Genomic DNA, 22,767 nt, shown 5'->3' on the forward strand with positions numbered 1-22,767 from the left:
AGACAGACAGACAGACAGACAGACAGACAGACAGACAGACAGACAGACAGATAGACATAGATGGATAGATGGATGGATAGATAAGATAGACATAGATGGATAGATGGAGAGCAGGTGTTGTAATCCTTTGCCCCCAGCTTGAGGTGAGGTTTACAGGTTTATATGACTGCGAGCGAGTACGATCCTGTACTGTAGTGAGAGTGTGTGACAGTGTAAACTGCTGCGTGTAGCAGCCTTTGTTCTTCTACTCACACCCCTTCTGGAATAAGAAAATAAAGGGATGAAGGTCAGTTGGAGAGCAGACTGCCAAATATAGCCGCTGTGTTCATGTGAGGGCCAGACTCTCCAGAACGACAAGCCCTGCTCTGACCATGCCCTGTAATTGAGGAGAAAATAAGGACAGAAATTATATGTTTATTTTTGACAACAATTTTAATCTTCTGTGCTCTCCTTCAGAAAAACGAGACGCCCACAAAAAGGCGCTGAGAATCTGTCTCACCCGAGACGGAGAGTTGACTTTTTTGACTTTTTAGACCAACGAACGAAATTCTAAACTGAAATTTTAAATAAGAAACCTGACAGACACAATATATTCTATCTATTGAGATGTATCTTCAGTTTGTAAATGTCACACAGTTTGATAATATCATATTAAATAAGATTACTTTAAACCTATGAAATAAAAGCATGTTGTTTTCTCACTAAATAAAGATTTATTTTCTTTTTTAAATTATACTTTACTGTCAAAGAATTATGTCTTTTTACACCACCACCATTGTGACACAGATGTTACACTGTACAGGAATAAAGTTGTATAAAATTAATAAATTTTATGACTATATTTTTACATATACTTGCTTGTTTCTGCTATGTATGAATATTTGATAAATGTACGCAATACAAAATCTTTGGTGGGTTTGTGTGATTATTTAGTATCTAAATAAAATAAAGTTAAATAATTCCCTGGAGTATTTGTTAAAGCTAAAGCTTGATAATGAATCAGTATGGAGTTATGATTCTTGTCGTAATTTTAAAATGGTTTACATTTAGTTTATCAGGCAGAGACCAATGCCATTAGCTTACATGGAGTTTGGGGACAAAATATATTTTAAGTTGGCAAGTCACCAAAATTAGGCCATACATGTTTTCCTCTGAGAGATTTATATCCCAGACTCAAAAATCAATAATGACAGAAAGTTATTTGGACAATTTTGAATTACCACTTTTGGCAAGACTTTCTGTGAGCTTTCCTCTTTCATTTCTTCCTCTTTTCATCAAACGTCTTACTGGAGGAAACAATCCTTGCGAGTCTTTTCCCCCCTCGTGAATTGCCGTTTGAATTCATTTTATGTGATGTGATAATCTCTTCTTTATTTTATTTGATGACTTGGTCCTTTCCTGCTTCGCTTGTCTCTGTAGCTCCGTCTCTTTAACCATTACAGCTAATGTCTCAAAAGGCAGTTAACTGCATTTAAGAATATTGGAAACAGAGAGAGGGTTGAAACCAGAATAATAAAATCTCGGATGGAAACCACAGACTCGGTCTGCTTAATTTTTTTTCTTTATTTATGTGGCGTACATGTTCTTTTGTTATTCTTCCTGCCTCAGGAGGACAACGGGGGAGAGCTTTAGTCGGGTTTTCACTTCTTATTTACGGTGCTCCTATAGTAATGTGTCTAACAGCATGAAGACAATTTACAGCACGTCTAAATCTGTTATCCGGCAACATACTTCTCCGTGAGATGATGTTAAACTGTAGTCTTTCCCCTCCGACTCCACTGGACTAATCCCAGTGGAAAAAATAATGCCAGTGAAACTGAAATAATGTCCACATGGTGATTGATGAGTAACCCATTCATGCATTTATCTTGAAAAATGATTCGACACTCTCCGTTTGGGGAGGTGGGATGTCCTCTTTCTATCCACCAATCTCCTTCCAGTTTGCTCCATCTCTGGGTTTTTATTGCCTCTTAGCGAGTCTTCAAAGAGCCCAGAGCCTGTAATTAGGGGGCGGGCTCCCTGTGCCTCAAAACACTTCCCCGCGTGAGTGCCCAACTTCTTCCAAACTGTCCCGGGACTCAGAGCAGCGCTTCTCTCGCTCCCCTCAGCTTCCTTAGGATTTTGTTTCTCAGGGATGGCCGCATCTATTCTGGAGGTAGGGAATGTAATTGTAAGTAGATTTTTTTCTTCTTCTTTGTTCCTTTAAACTCTCCTTTATGATGTGAATGCTGTTGAAATCCCAGCTAGAGTTTATATTAAAGTCCTGCAGTTGTAAGTTGAAGTTTGGTTTGAAGGTATCTGAAGTTATATGAAGAATAATATATGACTGATTAAAAATCTGTGACATGACAGGATAATGAAAAGAATAATGTGCATTAACAAAGAAAGATCTGTGGTCTTAACGGCAGGGGATTTAAAGCAATTCAAGGGTGAACTGCTGACAGAGTCCATGAAACTTTACAACTCACATTTCAACCTCTGTTCATCTTTGCATAAGCCTGGGATTTACATTTTCTCCAGGCATAATGCTATAATCCTATGAGCAAACAGAAAATTATAAAGATAATTTAGTAAGTTATGTCACATCCATGAGAAGTGCAGATGTCAGTGGATGTAAGAGCACAGCAGCAGGGATAGTAGGGGCAGTATACCAGACCTACAAGTCTGTGATGAAACATGATTAACCTGAAAACTGGGCTGACCCCGGGGCTGGTTGGAGGAGAAGGAGATAACTACTAATCACCTCTGAATGGAGAGTCAGTCTGAATGGAAGTGATTCATGTCTTCAAGATATATAATAATATTCTATTCACACTTATTCAAAGTTACAGGCTAGGATTAATAAAAAGAGATGTAGCGCGCCTGGACTGAAAACTTCACAATATATTTATTACCCATAGGTTTATCACAATAGACCTATATTTGTACCACAGCAGGTAACATACAATTTAAAGTACAATAACGTCAGTAAACTAACTGTTACGTATTGAAGAAACACCATAAAGTTCTATGGAAATATAATAGTGATTTTTCATTATCCAGTTGTGCAGTGTGTGGCAGCAAAGACAGACGCACGCGTCTGATATGTTGTGCTATGGCGTTTAGCTACCTGACACTTGGAAAAGGGAATTATTACATTAAATATATATTTTTTTATGTAAAGTTAAATTCCTTTGTTAGTGAAAAATGGAAAATGTTTTGTTTTCTAAAAGGGAAGATTCTGAATATTTACATTAATGTCATAGATTGCCCATCAACATGATGATAAACAGACACAATGGTACAAAATCTGTAAGAAAAAGAAACAGAACAATAGTGAGACTGTTGTTGTACCATAAGAAAGATATCTGCATCTGCCATGAGCGAGACACAGTTACAGTCAATAGAACAGCGCCTACACATGATTAACATTGTATGTTTATGTATATTGGAGACCGTGAAGACAGGGCGTAAAAGTTTAAAGCAAACATGAATGCAAAATGAAGAGTAGCTTGTGGTTTAAGTGAAACAAAAGAGTAAGGGAATTCCTCCTTTGCTGGGCAGAGCAGAACCCTATGTAAGCGTAAACATTGAAATTGCCCCCGACCACTTTGAAAACGGAGAGAGCAGGAAAAACCAGCGGTGGCAGCCTGACATGAGTTTTTTATTAGAGTTGACACTGACAGGAGCAGCAGCAGCAAGCAGCCATTTCCTGCAGACAGACAGTCTCATTTTCTGCCTTGTCTCCTCCCCAGGAAGACACACGCTATGGCTCCAGTCCTTTGGCTATGTTAACTGCTACCTGTAACAAGTTTGGCAGCACAAGCCCCGTCAGGGATTCGGCTACACCCGGTAAGATCGGCAGCGCTACTCCACTAAAGAAGCCCTACATCATGACCTCTGACCTTCAGACAGCTAAGAACGGGCGGACCGCAGACGGCAGTGGCCTGGCGGACTCCTACACTGGCTCCTTCACCACATCTGGAGTAGGAGGAGGTGGTGGCGGGCTGCTTACCCCCACTGGGAGCCCCCCTCCTTCAGCCGGAGGCTACACTACCGAATATAACCCCTTCTCCCACTCCTTCCAAACCTCCATCTCCCAGGACCCGTCTCTTTTAGTGTCCAAGGCCCACGCTACGGCCGACTGCCTCACGAGTGTCTATACCTCACTGGATATGACACACCCATATGGCTCCTGGTATAAAGCCGGTATCCACCCTGGCATTACTGCTGCTCCAGCTAACGCCACATCCTCCTGGTGGGATGTCCACCCCAACTCCAACTGGCTGTCATCATCCCAGCAACAGGCGGACGGAGGTCTCCAGGCCTCCCTGCAGCCTGTTGCACCCCAGAACTCCCTTAGCCCACAGCTGCCCAGTTACAGCACCGACTTTACGCCACTCAACCCAGCTCAGTACCCATCTGTGGGCCTGGGCTCCTCCTCACACCTCCTCCAGCCCTCTCAGCACATGCTGCCCCAGGACATGTACAAGCCCAAGCCCGTGCCAGGTGCAGGGATGATTGAGAGTCAAATGGGCCTAAAGCCTGCCAGGGGATCAGGGGGCTACAGCGGAGGCGGTGCGCCCACCAGGTCCTCATGTGACTGCCCCAACTGCCAGGAGCTGGAGAGGCTGGGGGCCTCGGCCGCATCCCTGAGGAAGAAGCCGGTCCACAGCTGCCACATCCCAGGCTGCGGTAAAGTCTACGGCAAGGCCTCCCACCTCAAAGCCCACCTGCGCTGGCACACCGGCGAGCGGCCCTTTGTTTGCAACTGGCTGTTCTGCGGGAAGCGTTTCACCCGCTCGGACGAACTGGAGAGGCACGTGCGCACCCACACAAGGGAGAAGAAGTTCACCTGTCTACTGTGCAACAAGCGTTTCACGCGCAGCGACCACCTCTCCAAGCACCAGAAGACCCACGCGGACTCTGCAATGCAGGGGAAAGCTGTGGCCGTGGAGGGAGAGACAGACCCTCGGAGCGAGGAGACCACAGAGCTCAACGCCAGCGCTGTACCCACCAACCCTGTCGCTGACCAAATCACCAACGGAGATGAGAAGACTGGCACACCTAACGGAGTGGAGAACAGCAGTGGACTGTTGGAGATCTGACTTCATTAAGTCTTCTATCCAGTAGTGTTTGAGACGTGTGGGTTTGGTTTTTATGGTGGAAATAATTCACCTTTTAAATAAGAAAAGACAGAATTTTGTTTCAAGACATACAAAGGATATCAGAACATGTTTGAAAAGACTTGATATGATAAATGACTGAGGATGTTGCAGGTAGCAATCACTTCATTTTCTCTGGACCACACACACACACACATATGAGCAAGCCTGCAAACACACATCAATGCACAAATGTATGCAGGAAAACACACATCCATATGAGAAACCCAGCCATGATGTACATGGAAACAAATATAACACGTGCATGTGCACATACACAAGAACATAAATAAGTTATTTCAAATAACTATGAACAAATGTGCAAGCATATACAGTATAATGCATATGCACGCACACACCCATATATAAGTACAAGTAAACACACTCATGCACACATTTTCTGCCTTTCAAATGAGACAAACCACTGGGGAAATTTAATCTGCGAAAGCAGAAGGAAAAGAGCTCTGAAGCCGCAAAAGGAAAGTAGTTTTAGAAGGAGACTTATGGTTAAGATGGTGGAGCTGATGGAGCATTGCATGCCTGGAGAAAAATCAGATTTACAGCTGTACTTTGATACTTATTCATTATTCTTGAAACAATCAATGGACAGTCTTACTTACTGCTTCTTGTTGCCAAGACGTTTTGATGTAAAAGGTTTTGCATTTCACTTTTGTTTTCTTTTTACTATGTCTAATTTAATTTCATATTTACATAAATAATCTAATTTATGTCTTAAATTATACACATGGGAGATTATCTTGCACCCTGCAGGAAATATAGTGCCTAAATAAACGCTAGATGGTTGAAGCTGGCCAATAAGAAAATTAAATGCATTAAATTAAGACTTTTTTTTCTTATTTATTAGTTATAATGTGGAGTTTAGGGGGCTATGTTTTTAAAGATTTATTTATAGATCTTGAAGTTAGATGTGCGTGTAAACTATTTCTATATAATCTTTGAATTGTGAAATCTTCCACACCTGGCAAAGTAATGATTAATAAGGTCTTGTGTGTAAATACTATATATTTACAACAATATATAGATATTGTTAGGTGTGTTATTTTTCTACTTTTTTTTATGTGTTTTCTATGTTTTATGTAACTTTCCAAGATGAAACAGATCTCATCATCATCATCATGCATCACTATAAAGAAACACTAGAGCTAAATTTTGCTCATTTTAGAATTGAACTACCACTGTTTTCTAACTTGTTGTGAAATGAGTTTATAAGATACTGTAAATAGTGATAAAGCCTTAAACCTAAAGGGAAACATGTTGTAAAAGTCATGGTGTGAAATCATGACAATTTTGGTGCTTTCAAAAGTAAAGAAATTTCAAAAGTATGTTCTCTACTGGTGTTATTCCGTGTTTTCAAATGCATAAAATGAAAAGCAGTCGCTCCTCCACACCTCATCCCCTCTTCTCCTCGCTCACTGTTGTTCTTTATCTTACTATATTTCCACCTCACCATGGCCAACCAAATACTTTCATTATCTTTTGCAGCGCAAACAAAGCCGTCCACTGAAGTGAGGTCTTAACTCCACACAATGACCCCCTTTCAGAGAGCCACTGTAGTTACACACTCAAGACAATTACTCCACTCTGCAGCTCGAGAGGGGTAATTACTGCGAGCGATGCTCCAGCAGAGTCAGGAGAGAGGAGAAGAGGGGATTAGGACAGGGGAGCTGTGGTTGTATTGTTTATTGAGGGAGGCGGTCAAACAAAGGATCCCAATTAAGGCGGGATGCAGGACGAAAGACGTGATGTGGAGATTTGACTGCAGAGCTGACCATCAAGTATAGTTTACTCTTTGAGACCGTGCTGCCACTGTTGACGACCAGTTAAAGAGTTAAAGTCACGACAAGTGGAACTTGTGTCCAGTCAGGTCATTCAGGTTATATTGCAGACTAATAAAAATACTTGAGGCGAGTGGACTAACCACTCAGCGTTAAAAGAGCGATAGCCTCAGGAAAGACTAAATGAAGCCTACAACAGATGTGCTAGCACCAGAAAAATATTTATCCAAAGACTGAATCTTTATAATATGTTAATAACCAACAGGTGATGGTTGAAATAGATGATAAGCATGTAAAGAAATGTGTTCAAATCCTTCTTCCCAACATCCTTTTAAACTACATGATATTACCAGTTCTAAAAAAACAACAATATAATTTTTTTTTAATGTAAAAGTAAAGAGTTTCATCACAGCAGTGAAGACTTGTGCAGCTGGAGCCCCCCTGAAGCTACCGACTCTCCTCCTGTTGTAACATTTACACTTCCCAGGCTGCATGGTTCCAATTTAGGGCTTCTAATGAGCTGTAGTTGAGGTCAATTTATATAAAACGTCCCGGGGCCGACTCTGTCATCAGGGACCGACATGTTTATGGTGGTCTGAAGTGGGCGCACGGTCGAGTCCACAACATAAAAGGCAAACAGTGGGAATGGGGTATGGGTAGGGTGTGTCAGGCCAGTGAGCGAGGGTGGGGGGGTTAAGAAGACGGTCAGTGGCTTTAAAAACCTCTGCTGCTACTGGTATTTACTAAAATACACTCCCCTAGCAGTGGTGGTGGCATACTGTAGCCTTAACTTTATTTTTACTTCTTTTATTTAGGAAGCCAGGAAACATTAAGTGTTGCTTCAAATAAGGTCATAAAAAGACAAAAAAAATATACATGGAGTGACACGTAGGGGCAGAAGAAGAATCTGTTTCATATGGTTTGCCCACTCATGCCCCTGTACTCCATTTACAGAAACAAATCACTGCAACGCACAGACTTGTTATAGGGCTAAAAAGGTTGTTCCCAGAAACACGAGTTAAAACCATCACACAGCCCATTTCCAACCCGACTAACACGAAGGAGCAATTTTAAAACAGTGTTTACTTTAGGCTTGATGAGTTACATAAACTTAATGAACTACTCCAGCGAGTTTGTGAGATTCCAGCTGTTTCCAATGAGAGAACAACTCATCATGATGTGTTGAAACAAATGCTAATGAATCTCCTTTTCCTGTTATTATCTGGTCCTAACTGAATGGTCGAGCAAAACAATGGGACTGTGCTCTGACGTAGCCACAGGCATAGGGAGCGCAGGGCGGTAAGGGGGGGGGTTTGAAGTGGGACAAAAGCACAGGTGTTTGCAGGTGTGACTGGGTCTCTGTGGCCGAGCGGGGGAACAAAAAGGGAAAAGAATGTCAGCACGCCCCGAGGCGCAGCACTCAGGCCTTAAGTAAAAACAAGTTAAGGCTTTTTTGTAAAGGGGAAAGATAAACCGACCTGAGTGAACCACAACATGACCTGAAGAGAAGGAGAGGTCAGGCTATATAAAAGGGGTTGAAGAGGAAAACATAACAGATAAGAGAGGGCAAGAGGTAAAAAGGTCAGGCTACCATGCAGATGTGTCGACTTTGCTTATCATCTTTAGCCATCATTTAACATTTGTCAGGAAAAGACACATGTTACAGACAAGTACAACAGATGTGCCGCCGTGATTAAATGCTTTTCTTCATGTATGCCGTAAACTCACATTGTGGCAACATGAATTAAGTCCAGCTGATGCAACACTCTTGCATCTTGCAGCACTGCATCCTATCGTCTCTCCTCGCTGAGTCATTATCACATCGGTGATGGAGGTTAGACCACCCTCTCACTTTTGGGAGTGCTTTTCATATTTCCCACTCGAATCATACAATGCCACGGCCCTTTTCTATCCCAGAACGGCCTTTAAAAGTTTAAAAGGGAGTCCTCCCTCGCTGCCCGATGCTCCAAATGCGGCACCAAATGAGGCCATTTTGTTTATAGGAACTGTGGGAGGGTTGTGGGTGACTCTGTGCCCCTTTAAAAAGATAATATGCTTCCCATTTAATGGCCTCCGGATGACAAATTGCTTCCAGGGGAAAATTAAGTTAAGAAAATTGCATGTGTGACACATAAAGACACATCCACTCTACTCAAGATGTTTGACATCCATAATTCAATTATGCGCAGCAGTAGGTGCAGTAAGGATTTCTTTTTTTTTAATAACCACATTTGCCCACAAGGCATGAATAAAGTACATGCTTTGGCTCTTAATCGGTGATCACAAGTATTTCTCATCATACATGACAAATGATTAATTTTACATACAGCTTTCAGATTCACCTAAGGGGATCTATAGTGAGAGCATATGCAGTAAAGCTGGTGTGGTTCACTTCATTTTGACCACAATAGAAGGTTTTGTTTTATTCATTGACAAGAGGAATACCATTATATCTCTTGGAGATGGTTGGAAAACATTTGATGGCCAATTATAACCTAATAGCCTTACAAATATCTAAAGCACCCATAAACTGTTCTTTCCTTTCGAAAATGCTTGCTATCTTCATGGTATGATGGTATTCTGACTGACGTACAGCCCAAACCATTCTTGTTTGCCTTTTTCAAGCCACTAAATACTTCCTTGGAACATTTTAAGTGAAGGGATTTCAGAGAGACACAAAGCGCTCAGAAGAAAAGGTAGAGAAAACACAATCAGATAGAGCTGCCACTAAAAGTAGAGCGGTAAGTGAGAAAAGAGAAGGCGGCCAAATAGCAAATGAATCTGGATTTGGATCAACTGGATGAGGAAACTGAAGAAGGAAAAAGGAGGAAGGAGGGAGAAGAGAGAGAGACAGTAAGAGAGAGAGAGAGAGTCAAAATGCAGAAAGAGAACTGAGTGATTTGGGTTGGAAGCGGGAGCAGGGAGCCAGGGTTGGCAGGGTTTTGGTGGAGGAGTGTGGTGGTTCAGAAGTCCTCCAGCGCGAGGCGCCAGTGTGTCCGGCGGGGGCCCTGACCATGAGCTGCCTCACCCCCCCAGAGCCACGGCCACAAACCCCCTCTCCCCCTTCACCACCAGCACCGCCACCCATCCAACCCAAAACCCACTGGCAGGCAGCGCTTCACTGAAGCTGCTGCTGCTGCTGCTGCATGTTTATTTAATATTCTGAAGAAATTGAAATATCTTTGTGGGTTAACACACATACATACACAATTACATATCACTCACCCGCACACACATGCACGCACGCATACGTTCACACACATTACCACCACAATATATAAATAAATAAAGTCGAGTAATAACGTTCTCTTGATCTGTGGCCAAGAATAGAGTTGGAGAAAATCTTTTTCAAATGGTGTTTTCAGAAGCGTAGAGAGGAGGAGCGTGAATGTCTGACACTGCATGTTGCTTGAGCGGGCGGCGTGTCTCAGACTGACTCCCACAGAGGAGAGAGAGAGAGCTTTACCAAAAGTGGTTGACAAACAAGAAATAGTTCCCATGTGAAGGAACCGAGTAACTGAGAAAAATAAATAAGGGCCAGACATTTAAATGTGCTGGCGGATTTAAATGTCCATCATATGTGGATGGTGTTGGATTCTATAAAAAAACAACTAAGCATTTCACATGTTAAGCAATTTAGCAACTCTGAGTGTGTGGTCTGTGAATGAGAACATGTATATGAGGTGTTTGTGAAGTGCTAAATGAACAAATGTGCATACCAGTCTTTTTCTGTGTGTGTGTATTTACACACATCCATAATGAGTTTCTGATCATTACAAAGCAATTCCTTCAGACAAAAATCCCTAAAACAGCCTCGGTTTTTTGGGCTTCATGCTATCCCCCTTCTGTCTCCTCTCTCCCCAACAGCCACCAACCACTGCTGCTGCCAAAAATAACACAGGAGCGCCACTCGAACCCGCGCCTCACCACAGCACAGCTTGGCTGCAAGAGAGGGATCAAAACACACACAAAAAAGGAAACACATCATATTGTGGAAGGAGGGGAAAAAGAGCATTCATACAGCTCCATGCTTGAAGATATCTACTGATGACTTTGGCAACCAAAGAACCACACATACTAATGCGCCAGGCCAAGACAGGGGAAAGGAAAGTGTGTTTGTGGATGTGTGTGTGTCAATGTGTGCATACATTTTTGGATGTACTGTAAGACAGTATTCAATTCTGATCTCATTCAGTCAGGGATTTAACCGCAGGCTCAATAAAACACTTACATTATCACGTTATAGGTCAATAAATTTGGGCTTTCAACTGACAAAAGAAGACCCGGCGAACAAGGCGAATTAACGCTGAAAGTATGAATAATGAGTCGAGGGGGTATGCTCTGGTTACAGATAAATCATGGTGCTTTGATTGTAGGTTTGGGGGTTTAAATGGGAGACAACTTCACTCATTGTCATGGCCGGTTCACTTTGTGTTGCACTTGGCAAAATGCGCTTCTCCACACCGACTCGCTGATGCCAGTGGATGAAGCCATCAGAACCCAAGCACTATTTCAACGGTGGCCAGCAGGGGTTTACGAGCACACCATCACGGGACTAATTGTCAAGCCACAGAAATAAATAAAATGATGGAAAGGTGGAAAATGCACTGAAATATTTTATGGAAGTGCGGCTGTATTAGTTGGACAGGAGGTTCTGAACTTTTGGGTCCAAAGGATTTTAAGGGTCCGCACGACTCCGCAGGGTATTCACCAAGGTAGAGGCATCCAAACTAAGCAAATAAACTCCAACAAAATAAGAGCTGTAGGTCCTTAAAGCTAGGGTTGGTAATCTTAAGAAACTAGCAAGAGTACGCTACATTTTTTAAATTATCCAACCGAAAAGCCCAGACCAATGTTGCCAACTCTTTTCCAATGAAAGTAGCTTGAACACAAGTTTGAAATGTTGCTAAATCCAGCGAGAAAGTCGCCAATTTGGCAACAGATAGTCTGTCTGTTCAGACCTTCCTCTGGAGCCACTCACCCAAAATTATCATTATGAAAGTAAATAATAAACACGGCTATTGTTAGTAGTCACAGCTGTCAAGCTAGCAGCTTGTGGAAGAATCTGATGACGCGCAATGAGTGTGAGACTGTGCGCAGGTAGCAGGCCGTCCGTCCAATGAAATGATCGGACAGGCACATGACAGTCCTTTGACAGTCACAGATACCGGATTTTTGTCAGAGCATTTGATTCATTGATTGCTGTTGGGATGTAATGAGAATTTCAACTAATAAAACAAAAAAAAATTTTGAAGAAAATTACCTACTCTAGCTTTAATCTTTTTCTATTTACACTATAAATAAAACCCACAACACACACACTAAAGGGTAAAGTTTGGTCATGCCATGCAGGCTATATATACTGCATATAGGTCTATTGTCTTTTCAACAGATTCTTACCTGTGTGTGCTTATTTCATAGTGTTGCTCTTTCTTTTTACAATGTGTAGCACCGCTGATGATTAGACTTTTTTTTTGCATTTTAAATGCCTGATTTTATTTTATTGAATAATCTTGATTTTTTTTTCTCCATGTAAAACATCTTATACCTTTGTTTTGAAAGGTGATGTACACATTACATTTGTTGTTATTATAGAGATTATTATCTTTGTATGTATTTTGACACACCACAGTTAATCTGGGTCCAAACCCTCGTTTTTAGCTTTAGGATGGTCATTCTACCAAAGTAGTGAAATTCCCTGTGTTGGTCTATAGTGGAGAAGACAGGTGCCAGCCCAAGGCCCCAGAGTACTATCAAAGCCCCGACAGAGAGGCTTGTCAGATGGGCAGATCAGTGACCGACTGTCACCCTCTTCTGGTTGCTTTTAGTCAGAACACATTATTGCATTGAGAGACCGAATGCAATGAAAGATGCAATATGAGCCAAACAAATGCTCTTTTATTGCTATAGTAGCCTATAATTAAGAGAACCGTCCAGTTCAACTAGCTATTCACGCAGAAAACATTATCGCTCACACAAACTAACATTTTCTCAAGTACAGTTGGTACTGACACTTACCTGAATACTTCCATGTTCTGGTAGGCCTACTTTTTTCATCCAGTGCAGTTGTCTTGACAGCTGCAGTTTGAACATGTCAGCATTTCAGCTACCTGCAAAACAACAACAACAACAACAACACTTGTATAGTACGTTTAAAGTATGTTTGTGTTGTTTTTAGTTCAGAAATTCCTGCATGCAACATTAATAATATACAATCGTGAAGAGGATCATTTGCCAAAATAAGTTGGCTAAAAACTAGTAGTTTACTGAGAGTATACTTTAAAGTGTACTTTCATAAACTATAAAGTGTGCTACAAGTATATACAAGTATACTTGCAGGATAAAAAACTATTAAACTAGTAGTTTAGAGTATACTTTAAAGTGCCCTTTCATAAACTATAAAGTGGGCTACAAGTACAAGTACTGTATACTTGCAGGATAAAAAACTATTAAACTAGTAGTTTACAGAGAGTATACTTTAAAGTGCCCTTTCATTAACTAAAAAGTGGGCTACTAGTAAAGTATCAGTAGCCTATACTTATAGTATAGTATAGTTGCAGTACAAAATAAAACTTAGGTGTAAACTAGTTGTGTAAACTAAAAATGTACTATCCATTACATTTAAAGTATACTTAAAAGTATACTTTTATCAACTAAAAAGTGGGCAAATTTAGTCCCAAGAAGTATTAAAGTAGTACACTTACAAGTTAGTGCATTGATATTAGAATACTTACTAAACACAGTATACTTGGAAAATATATACTTGAACTTGACTTAAGTATACTTCATAAAATAAACTTGAAGTAAACTACTTTTCCTAAAGGTAGCTAGCATTATAACTTCACTTAGTGTATGCACAATTTTGAATCGACGACTTGTACATTTGATTAAATCAAAGCTTAAAACGTTCCTGTTTGTTGCTGCCTTTAATTAAACCAAATAATGATCTTATATACTGCACTAGAGCTTTTACTCTTATGTGTTATATTCTATTTTAGCTTCTATCCTAGCTTTTATTTCTAGCTTGTTTTTATTATGTCTTAATGTTCTTTTGCACTTTGTCGCAGTGTTATTGAATGTCTATGTAAAGCACTTTGAATTGCCCTGTTGATGAAATGTGCTATACAAATAAAGCTGCCTTGCCTTAAATACATTTAATAACTATTTCACCACCTCTGCAGACTAAATGCTCCAGTCTGTTTAATGTAAATAACTATTCACCTATTACTTTTGCAATGAAGGCCGGATATACATATGGATGTCCATACAACCACACATCATGGATGTATGAAGAGAACCCATGCTGCCATGCTGCCCATGCTGCCATGCTGCCCATGCTGCCATGCACCCGGCGGTGTGTTCCGGTGCACTAAACGAGCCAACCGGAAGCCTCCACGGACCAATGAGAAGCCGAGATCAGCGGGACTCCATCCTACGTCATCTCTGTGCTGCAACAGCAGCCTGCAGCATCTGGTCGCAGCGGACGGGTCGTCTGCTCTTCACATGTTGCTGCTCTTCATCTGCTCTGGAGATAAAACACCGTCTAATGAAAGCACTGTGCTGTGGTGCGGGGGGGATCATCCATCCGGTACCGGTCGGCTCTGTCTGCAGGAGATAGGGAATGAACGAGGAGACAGCATCGGACAGCTGGAAGAGAAACTCCGGGTGCTCCAGGTGAGAGAAGCTGCTGCACACAAGCTAAAGTAGCATAGCATAGTGTCTGATGAACAGATCCTTTATAATAACAGATCCTCTGGGTTTAATGTTGGCTAACACACAGACATTATGTTAATATGAACTTTACTCAGCTAGCTGCACAATAAGGTGTCACATCATGTGTGAGAAAGAGATCAGCTAACAGTTTACTGTCATTGATTCAACTTCAATCAACACATGTTCAACTTCAATCAACACATGTTTCACCCATTTAGGTCATTCATTAAATCACATGTTGATGTCTGTGCACTGCTGTTTTTGCTGGTTGTATCTAGAGACCATGCAATTAGTGCATATAGTTACAAGTTACAGCAACAAGAATACACTGTCATATTCAATTCAATTCAATCTTTATTGCAGAGTCATGGTCCAGATAAGAAACAAAGAAAAACACAACAACAATAAAGTACATATAAAACATTATAATACAGGAAGCACTATAAAAAGTCATGCAATTAGTGCATGTAGCCCCAAGTTACTGCAACAAAGAATACACTTTATTCAATTCAATTCAAACTTTATTGCAGACTCATAGTCCAGATAAGAAAAAAAGAAAAAAACAACAACAATATAAACTTTACTCAGCTAGCTTCAAAATAAGGTGTCACATGTGTGAGAAAGATATCAGCTAACAACCTGAGTTTACTGTCATTGATTCAACTTCAATCAACACATGTTTGGTCATTAATTAAATCACTGTTGATGTCTGTGCACTACTCTTTCTAATACTGTATCTAGAGACCATGCAATAGGTGCATATAGCCCCAAGTTACAGCAACAAAGAATAAACTGTATTCAATTCAATTCAAACTTTATTGCAGACTCAAGCTCCAGATAAGAAAAAAAACAACAACAATATAGAGTAGAATAGAAAGCTTTATTGTCATTGTATTAAATACAACGAGATTCACAGTTGCCACTTCTGGTCAGTGCTTTAAAACAAATACTCGACAAGACTAAATGAGGCAGATAAAACATATAACAGGTAAAAACACACACAGTTATAAAGCAAATAAAACAGGCAAAGTAGATGTAATAAATGAATATAAACAGAAGTGTTACACTAGAAGTATAAAATATAAAAATAGATGTAATTTAAACAGAGGTAATTGCACTTGTAAAACAGGTAGAGTAGATGTAATAAATACATGTGAACAACGGTAGTTGCACTTGAGGTGTATATAAACTTGACTCAGCTAGCTTCAACATAAGGTGTCACATCATGTGTGAGAAAGAGATCAGCTAATAGTTTACTGTCATTGATTCAACTTCAATCAACACATGTTTGGTCATTAATTAAATCACTGTTGATGTCTGTGCACTACTGTTTTGCTGGTTGTATCTAGAGATCATGCAATTAGTGCATATAGTTACAAGTTAAAGCAACAAGAATAAACTGTATTCAATTCAATTCAAACTTTATTGCAGACTCAAGGTCCAGATAAGAAAAAAACAACATCAATGCATTACATATAATACATTACAATACAGGAAGCACTATAAAAAGTCATGATTAAAAGATATTAATATAAATATATACACACATCAATGCCTTACATATAAAGAACTATACCAGTGCCTCCACAGCTGTGATTGGTACCGTGTAGTGCTAAATCTGATGTTAGACAACCGCAAGATTAATCATGTCATCCTCAGAGTGATTAAGCCGGCATATCAATTTGTACATGAGATTTCTTAATACAGTTTGAAAAGTATTTATTTGTTTAGCTGTAAAATCAGAAAGTTTGTGACGCCGCTGCCATTGTGAAATCTGTTGAAGGAACACCACTACCAGAGCACAGCCAATAGGAACGCTCTCTCTCTCTGAAATGACCTGTGATTGGTCAAAGTCTCCTGGGGCTAGATTTTTCAAAGCCTGAAAACAGAGCCATGAGGAGATGCAGAAGTCTGGTTCTCTCTCAGAACATGAATTACAATATGCTGAAAGGTTATTATGGAAATGTTGCCCAATGATGCCAAACATGTACTGCCTACTGAAGCTTTAAGTGTGAGAGTTGAGCTGCTGAGATTTCCGTTGCTAAAAGGAAGTTTAGTTTCTGGTGACTTTCACAGTGAGTTTTGAAGATTTGTGTAAGCTGGACATTGTTTCTGAATAGACCGCACCGTTGAAAAGGAATTATTTCATTTTGGGGTGGTGGCTTGGACTTCTCAAAACCTTTTGTAATTTGGGTGAAGGAATCTTTAGTTAGGCTAGCCTCAGTGCACTGCAGTAATCAGTCAATCAATCTATCAATATAATGACTGCATTAAATAGAAAGAATATGAATAAAGGTTATCATCAGGACGAGAACACATTTCTGAATCAAACAATCATGCTATGAAATGTGGAAAGGTATGAAGCCCTCTGTAAATGAATCAACAGTCCTTCTCATGCTGCGTCTTTCTTTTGTTTAGTATTGAGCAAATGCTGGCTGTGAGTCCCGGAAAGACGCCCATCAGTCTGCTGCAGGAATATGGAACGCGGATAGGCAAGACCCCAGTGTATGACCTGCTGAAGGCTGAGGGACAGGCCCACCAGCCCAACTTCACGTTCCGCGTCTCCGTCGGAGAGATCAGCTGCACCGGCCAAGGGCCCAGCAAGAAGGCAGCTAAGCACAAAGCAGCAGAGGCTGCTCTGAAGATGCTCAAGGGAGGTCTCGGAGGTCCCGTCGGAGTTGGTGTTGGAGTAGACGGATTTATCGGGGTTGGCGTGTCTACGGATGGAGACAGGTCAGTTTCGTATTTCGGTTTCGTTTCTTTACACTGGGGAAAAACGGTGGTAACGTCGGCGTGGTTTCATTACTTCCTCTTCTGTGTTTGTGCTATCTTATCCTCTGTACAGCCCCCAGTTAGAGATGAAGACCTCAGGCAGTTCTCAGCAGTCTGAATGTAACCCTGTGGGAGCCCTGCAGGTGAATACACAAAGACAACTCCTGTAGTTTAAGATTATATTTAGCTAGTTTGACTGTCTGCTAATAAATGCTGTCTTTGTCAGTCCTTTTGTGTCATTAAAAATATCTGCATACTTTATAGTTGCATGCCTAATAAGTATTGGTCTGTGCACTTCTCTGACAGGAATTGGTGGTGCAGAAAGGATGGCGTTTGCCAGAGTACACAGTCACCCAGGAGTCTGGTCCAGCACACCGCAAGGAGTTCACCATGACCTGCCGAGTCGAAAGATTTGTGGAAATAGGTAAGATGAACAATGTCTCATTCTTGGAGGTTGTTCTCTGTGTTTCTACAGAGGTTTGTCTCATAGATCAAATTAGATTTTTTTTCGATATTTAGATTTTTGTTAACATTGCCACATGAACCCTGTCCTCATAAATACCATGAAGTTGGTCATCAGTGATGAAACATTTAAGCAAACTGCTGAAATCATTATAGAGCACAGTCTAGATTTGCTCTAAATGAAAAGCGTCTCGAGATAACTTGTGTATTAACAGTAAGAAATAAATTAGGCTGGCTAAATTCGAGCAGATATCAGTATCAGTAAGTCAGATATCAATATGTCAGTCTCATCATCAATCAGTGGTCATTACTTGTGCAACATTTTTTAGTCTCCTGTGTCTCTCCAGGAAGTGGAACCTCCAAGAAACTAGCCAAGAGAAACGCAGCAGCTAAGATGTTATCGCGCATTCACGACGTCCCGGTCGACCTGAGGACCAGCAACGACGTTGACGTGGAAGAAGACACGTTTAACATGGTGAGAAATAATACTTTCTCTGTGCACCAGCTGTTAAATTATTCGGCACATTACAGGAAAGGATGCACAGCAGTGCCTAACATGCAAATATTTCATTTGCATTGCATAGTTGCTTAATAATATCTGCCAAAGTCCTTTCAAATGTTATGCAGAAAATACCATAAGCTATGCATCTGACACCCCATCACCCCTTTTCTTACACATAAATCTTGATAGTGTTTATTAACTGCTATGAACCTCTCCTCCGCCGCACACACAGCACATGGGAAGCAGAGCTGAGACGGGCAAAAGCAAAGGCTTCAGTTGCACGTGGGATTCTCTGCGTAACTCTGCCGGAGAGAAGATCCTCCAGCTCCGCAGCCACCCTCTGGGCATGCCCACCGACTCCAACTTCTGCTCTTTGTTGAACGACTTGTCTGTGGAGCAGCGCTTTGACGTCAGTTACCTGGATCTAGGTGAGTTCACAAATAGCAGCTTTACATTAAATTACAATTACATTCCCTTCTGCCGAGCACCACAGTGGGACTACAGTGGAAGCTTCAGAGACATGTGGAGTCTATGGACGTCACTGGCTACGTGTCTACATGCATGAAGAGCTGCATTTTAGACAGGAGCATGTAAATATAATGAATTAGCTGAGCTTACACTGTGCATATGAGAAACCACTAGTGTGCGTATTTTCACACTATCTGCACAAACTAAGACTTCCAGGGCATTATGGGTACATATTGATTGCAGCATCCCACAAAACAAATGGCATGCTACGTGGTTACTATTACTGTCATCAGATATAGAGGAAGTAGCCCGCAGCTGCATGTTGGACAGCACTTTACAGTAGGACCAGCACTTTAAGCTGATATTATTGATATTTATTTGTTATTTGTGCTGGATTTTGTTGAGGACTCAGCACTCAGTGCATTTTAGATGAACACACTTGGGTTCATGTAGTTTATCTAATAAACACAGATCAATAAATTCTGATTTTACCAAGTAGTAATACCAAATATTTGCTTGTTTTTCTCAGTTTTATAGTATTAAATGAACAGTGTGTCACATTTCAGGGAATCTATTAGCAGAAATAGAATGTAATAATCCTAACTATGTTTTCATTAGTGTATAATCGTTGTGTTTTCATTAGCTCAGAATGACCCCTTCATATCTACATAGGGAGTAGGTCCTCTTCACGGAGTCCGTCATGTTTCTACAGTAGCCCAGAACGGACAAACCAAACACTGGCTCTAGAGAGAGCCTTTCACATTTTTACATTCTGCTGTAGTTCTCCAACATGCTTGTGAAACTGCGGTAACGTGAGCTGCAACGTGAGTGCAACACTGTGGTACTCGCATCTGACATCTGACATCCGTTGCTCCTAAAGTAGTGTTATTATGGAAAGGATGCACTCTGAGCGAGGCGAACGGCGGTACCACCGATTTTTACTCGTCAGCTCACGTTACCGCAGTCTTGGAAAGGGAGGAGAGTGGAGGGGTACTCAGTTGGTTGCAATCTGCATCCACCCCACTAGATGTTGCCAAATTCTACACAATGTACCCTCTAAAACTTGTGATGAGTAACTTTCATTATTTCATTACCTTCTCTACAGAGAATATAATGTATTAATCTATATGAAAATAATCAGTAGTTGCAGCCAAATACTTATTTGCACATTATTAAATGTTCAAACATTAAAAGTAGGAGGCCATAAGTCATAAGTCATTCAGCATGAAGAGAGCATAAAAAACGACTAATCGGCTAAAAAATGTGAGTTGACTAAGACCAAAACGACCGATTAGTTGACTAATCTACTAAGAGGGGGCAGCCATAGAGATAATATCTGTCAGTGAAATGTACTGTAGTGGTCTTCATCATCTACATCGAGAAAGGTGTCTTTTAACTTCCAGAGACATTTCCAAAGAGGCAGTGAGGTTTTATTGTCAAAGTCTTGCTGAACAAAAGACTTAACATTCTCTGTTCATTCTTGTTTCAGAGGAGCGCAGTCTGAGCGGCCTGTGCCAGTGTCTCGTGGAGCTGTCCACCCAGCCAATCACGGTGTGCCACGGCTTCGCTCCGAGCATAGATGCCGCTCGAGCCAACGCAGCCCACAATGCACTGCAGTACCTCAAAATCATGGCTGGGGGGAAGTGATGTCATCTTCCTCCTCACAGACTCGAACTCACCACCACACGATGCCGGTATGGATTTCCTCATTGGACGACGGATGTGATGAGTTCAAATAACGTGAATTACCTCAAATGTGGAAATGGAGACTTTTTTCAAAATTAAGCCCCGCAGCCTTTTTTTTGTTTTTTTTTTGTCACATGGATTTCTTATCGTTGCCAATGAAGATTTAGTTGCCCAAAAACTCACATGCACCCCTCTCCTGGACATTTTGCATATTCGTCACAAATTATTTCAAAATGCATTTTCAGTTTTCGTTTGCTCGGCATCCATACGCAGCGCTGCATTTTCCTAAAACTCTAAAGTTTAAAAAGAAAAAAATGAAATAAATCTGAAATCCTAAACGGTGCTCTTGCAGTGAGTTCCCAAAATAACTGCAGACAAATTGTGACGCAACAAAAAGTGCAAAGGAGTTTGTAGAAATTGGACTGTGGAATTGACAATTATTGGTGCTTCGATTAATCCCCGATCATCGATGGATGTACGAAAGAAAGAAATTCCAGCCATGTGCCCGAAACATGGAGAGAAAAGGACTCTGCCCGAATAGAAATCAGAAGATAAATTTTTTTCAAAGACTGCCCTGTTTTCAGATGAGCTTGTATGAGAAAATGTGTCTTTTGTTGTATATTCATTTGAACCCTAAAACACTGTTTGTCTCTGTGATGCTGTTAATGTTGGACCTTAAAGATTTGAATTTTGAAAACTCGCCATATTATCTTTGTTTAACATTATGAACTCTTAAGGTTTAAGATTTTGGAAACCTCTCTAATCATATTACTCTTCGGCATTCCCAAAGTAGAAATGGTGAAAATTATCAGTAGACTCAGATGACTGAAAATTATTGATTGATGAATTGTACTTAATGTTTTTAATTTTGTCCCTTTATAGACTTCCTTGTTAGTGTTGTTGATGGCTTTCAGAGCAGTAATAATAGAGAAAGTACTCATACTGAGTGTCTTTAATTGTGAGGAATAGGGCTTTCCCGAATACCAGTTTTTGGGCTCCGAAGCTTCGGTGAGAAATATTCAAAGGTCTTCGAAGCTTCACTGCGCGGTGCAGTAGATTGATCTGTTCTTCCGTCTGTTTCCATCTCCCCCGGGACAGTGCTGCTGCTGTACTACTGTACACATACCTCACACACTACAAACAGCAATATCTGTTAATAATAATGTTGAATATTGAATAATGTTGTGGGAGTATTCCTTATTTCATGAGCTATTTGGGGATTTCTACATTATCATTAAATTCTTATCTGTAAAAAAAGTGAATTATAAAAAAAAACCTGAAGCATTTGAATACTGATTTGGAGGTCGATTACCACGGCAGCGGTCAACGCATTGAAGCATTTGGGTCAGCCCTAGTGAGGATAATTTAAAAATGACTCTACAACATTACAATTAAATTTAAAATCTACTAAATGGTCCCAGTTACTCCTGAGTGTGTAAACAACATTATAAAGTGTAATTATCACAGCCTTAAAATGTGTCAGTTTTTCTAAGACTCTTCTGTTGTTGCATGAGGAGTAAATCCATTTCGGTGTAACAAAAACATGAGTTAACAATTAGGATAAAAGGTACTGTGATTCTTCTGATGAAGCATTGTTCTTGTTACTTTTGACTTTCAACATCATAAACCAGACAAAACCAACCTAGCACATGAGGTTCAATGTGCTCATTGTGCCCGTTTCATTTATAAACCCCTGTGATTTTTTTTTCTGTCAATGTGATAATGATTCCTGTGATATTTGGAAATTGGTGATGGTGATTTTCCAGATTATTTTCTTGCTGGGTCTTGGTGCTATTACCACCCACCTTTGCTGTATTTGTGTATCGGTTGATATACTGCCTTGCACTCAGCTGGAATAAGTATTGAACATAGTGAACAGTTTGCACTACTTGAACACATGAAGTCCTTTGCACAATGCAGGCTGACCACGTTTCTGTACCTCCCACTGGTGTGTTTGATGTTAACCTCATCCTCTGAAAAGGCAGATCTGCATCTTGTTTTTCTGATAATTCAAAATAAGGAACTTGTGCCGTTTTGTTTGTGAGTTTTAGTTGCTGACACCATTGACGTCGATGCTGACGTTAATACATTTGAGATAGACTTCTTTGTTGTGATAGTAGACATTTCTTGCCCAGTTTTAGAGAAACGATGAACTAAAATGTGAGCTCCATGTGAAATTGACTTTGTTTCCAATAAAACATTTTTGTACATTTTACTGCCAACT

At 40.6% G+C, this 22,767-nt stretch overlaps 3 protein-coding genes across 7 annotated transcripts in view; 2 read left to right on the forward strand and 1 right to left on the reverse strand.

Annotated features, from left to right (window-relative positions):
* Positions 1-13,071, reverse strand: part of igsf8 (immunoglobulin superfamily, member 8) — a 54,462-nt gene extending 41,391 nt beyond the window's left edge. The window contains exon 1 of one of the 3 annotated variants that reach the window (XM_074642857.1): positions 12,959-13,071. The gene's annotated coding sequence lies outside the window, so the exon portion shown is untranslated. The remainder of the gene's footprint in view (positions 1-12,958) is intronic. The other 2 variants (XM_074642842.1, XM_074642867.1) reach the window with 2 other exon arrangements.
* On the forward strand, positions 1,994-6,485 carry sp7 (Sp7 transcription factor). Of its 2 annotated transcripts, none has more exons than XM_074642961.1 (2): positions 1,994-2,170; positions 3,735-6,485. In XM_074642961.1, the coding sequence occupies exons 1-2, from the start codon at positions 2,135-2,137 to the stop codon at positions 5,085-5,087; spliced, it is 1,389 nt and encodes a 462-aa protein (XP_074499062.1). In that variant the 5' UTR covers positions 1,994-2,134; the 3' UTR covers positions 5,088-6,485. The 2 variants fall into 2 exon arrangements, with proteins under 2 accessions (XP_074499062.1, XP_074499071.1); XM_074642970.1 differs by having other exon boundaries at positions 1,994-2,155.
* A 1,294-nt stretch (positions 13,072-14,365) lies between the features above and the next one.
* tarbp2 (TAR (HIV) RNA binding protein 2) lies at positions 14,366-22,758 on the forward strand. Of its 2 annotated transcripts, none has more exons than XM_074643013.1 (7): positions 14,366-14,614; positions 17,072-17,386; positions 17,499-17,568; positions 17,732-17,849; positions 18,217-18,362; positions 18,622-18,817; positions 20,347-22,758. In XM_074643013.1, exons 1-7 carry the CDS (start codon positions 14,562-14,564, stop codon positions 20,502-20,504), a joined length of 1,056 nt encoding a protein of 351 aa, XP_074499114.1. In that variant the 5' UTR covers positions 14,366-14,561; the 3' UTR covers positions 20,505-22,758. The 2 variants fall into 2 exon arrangements, with proteins under 2 accessions (XP_074499114.1, XP_074499124.1); XM_074643023.1 differs by having other exon boundaries at positions 14,368-14,614; positions 18,235-18,362.
* The last annotated feature ends 9 nt before the right edge of the window (positions 22,759-22,767 follow it).

This window comes from Sebastes fasciatus, chromosome 1 (assembly GCF_043250625.1).
Source record: "Sebastes fasciatus isolate fSebFas1 chromosome 1, fSebFas1.pri, whole genome shotgun sequence".
Lineage (NCBI taxonomy): Eukaryota > Metazoa > Chordata > Actinopteri > Perciformes > Sebastidae > Sebastes > Sebastes fasciatus.

Excerpts from the sequence above, each read along its gene's own strand:
- sp7 (XM_074642961.1), top strand. The coding sequence starts at position 2,135 with ATGGCCGCATCTATTCTGGAGGTAGGGAATGTAATT. Across the intron at positions 2,171-3,734 it reads TGGAGGTAGGGAATGTAATT|GAAGACACACGCTATGGCTC; the intron begins GTAAGTAGATTT and ends TCTCCTCCCCAG.
- tarbp2 (XM_074643013.1), top strand. The coding sequence starts at position 14,562 with ATGAACGAGGAGACAGCATCGGACAGCTGGAAGAGAAACTCCGGGTGC. Across the intron at positions 14,615-17,071 it reads AGAAACTCCGGGTGCTCCAG|TATTGAGCAAATGCTGGCTG; the intron begins GTGAGAGAAGCT and ends TCTTTTGTTTAG. Across the intron at positions 17,387-17,498 it reads GTGTCTACGGATGGAGACAG|CCCCCAGTTAGAGATGAAGA; the intron begins GTCAGTTTCGTA and ends TCCTCTGTACAG.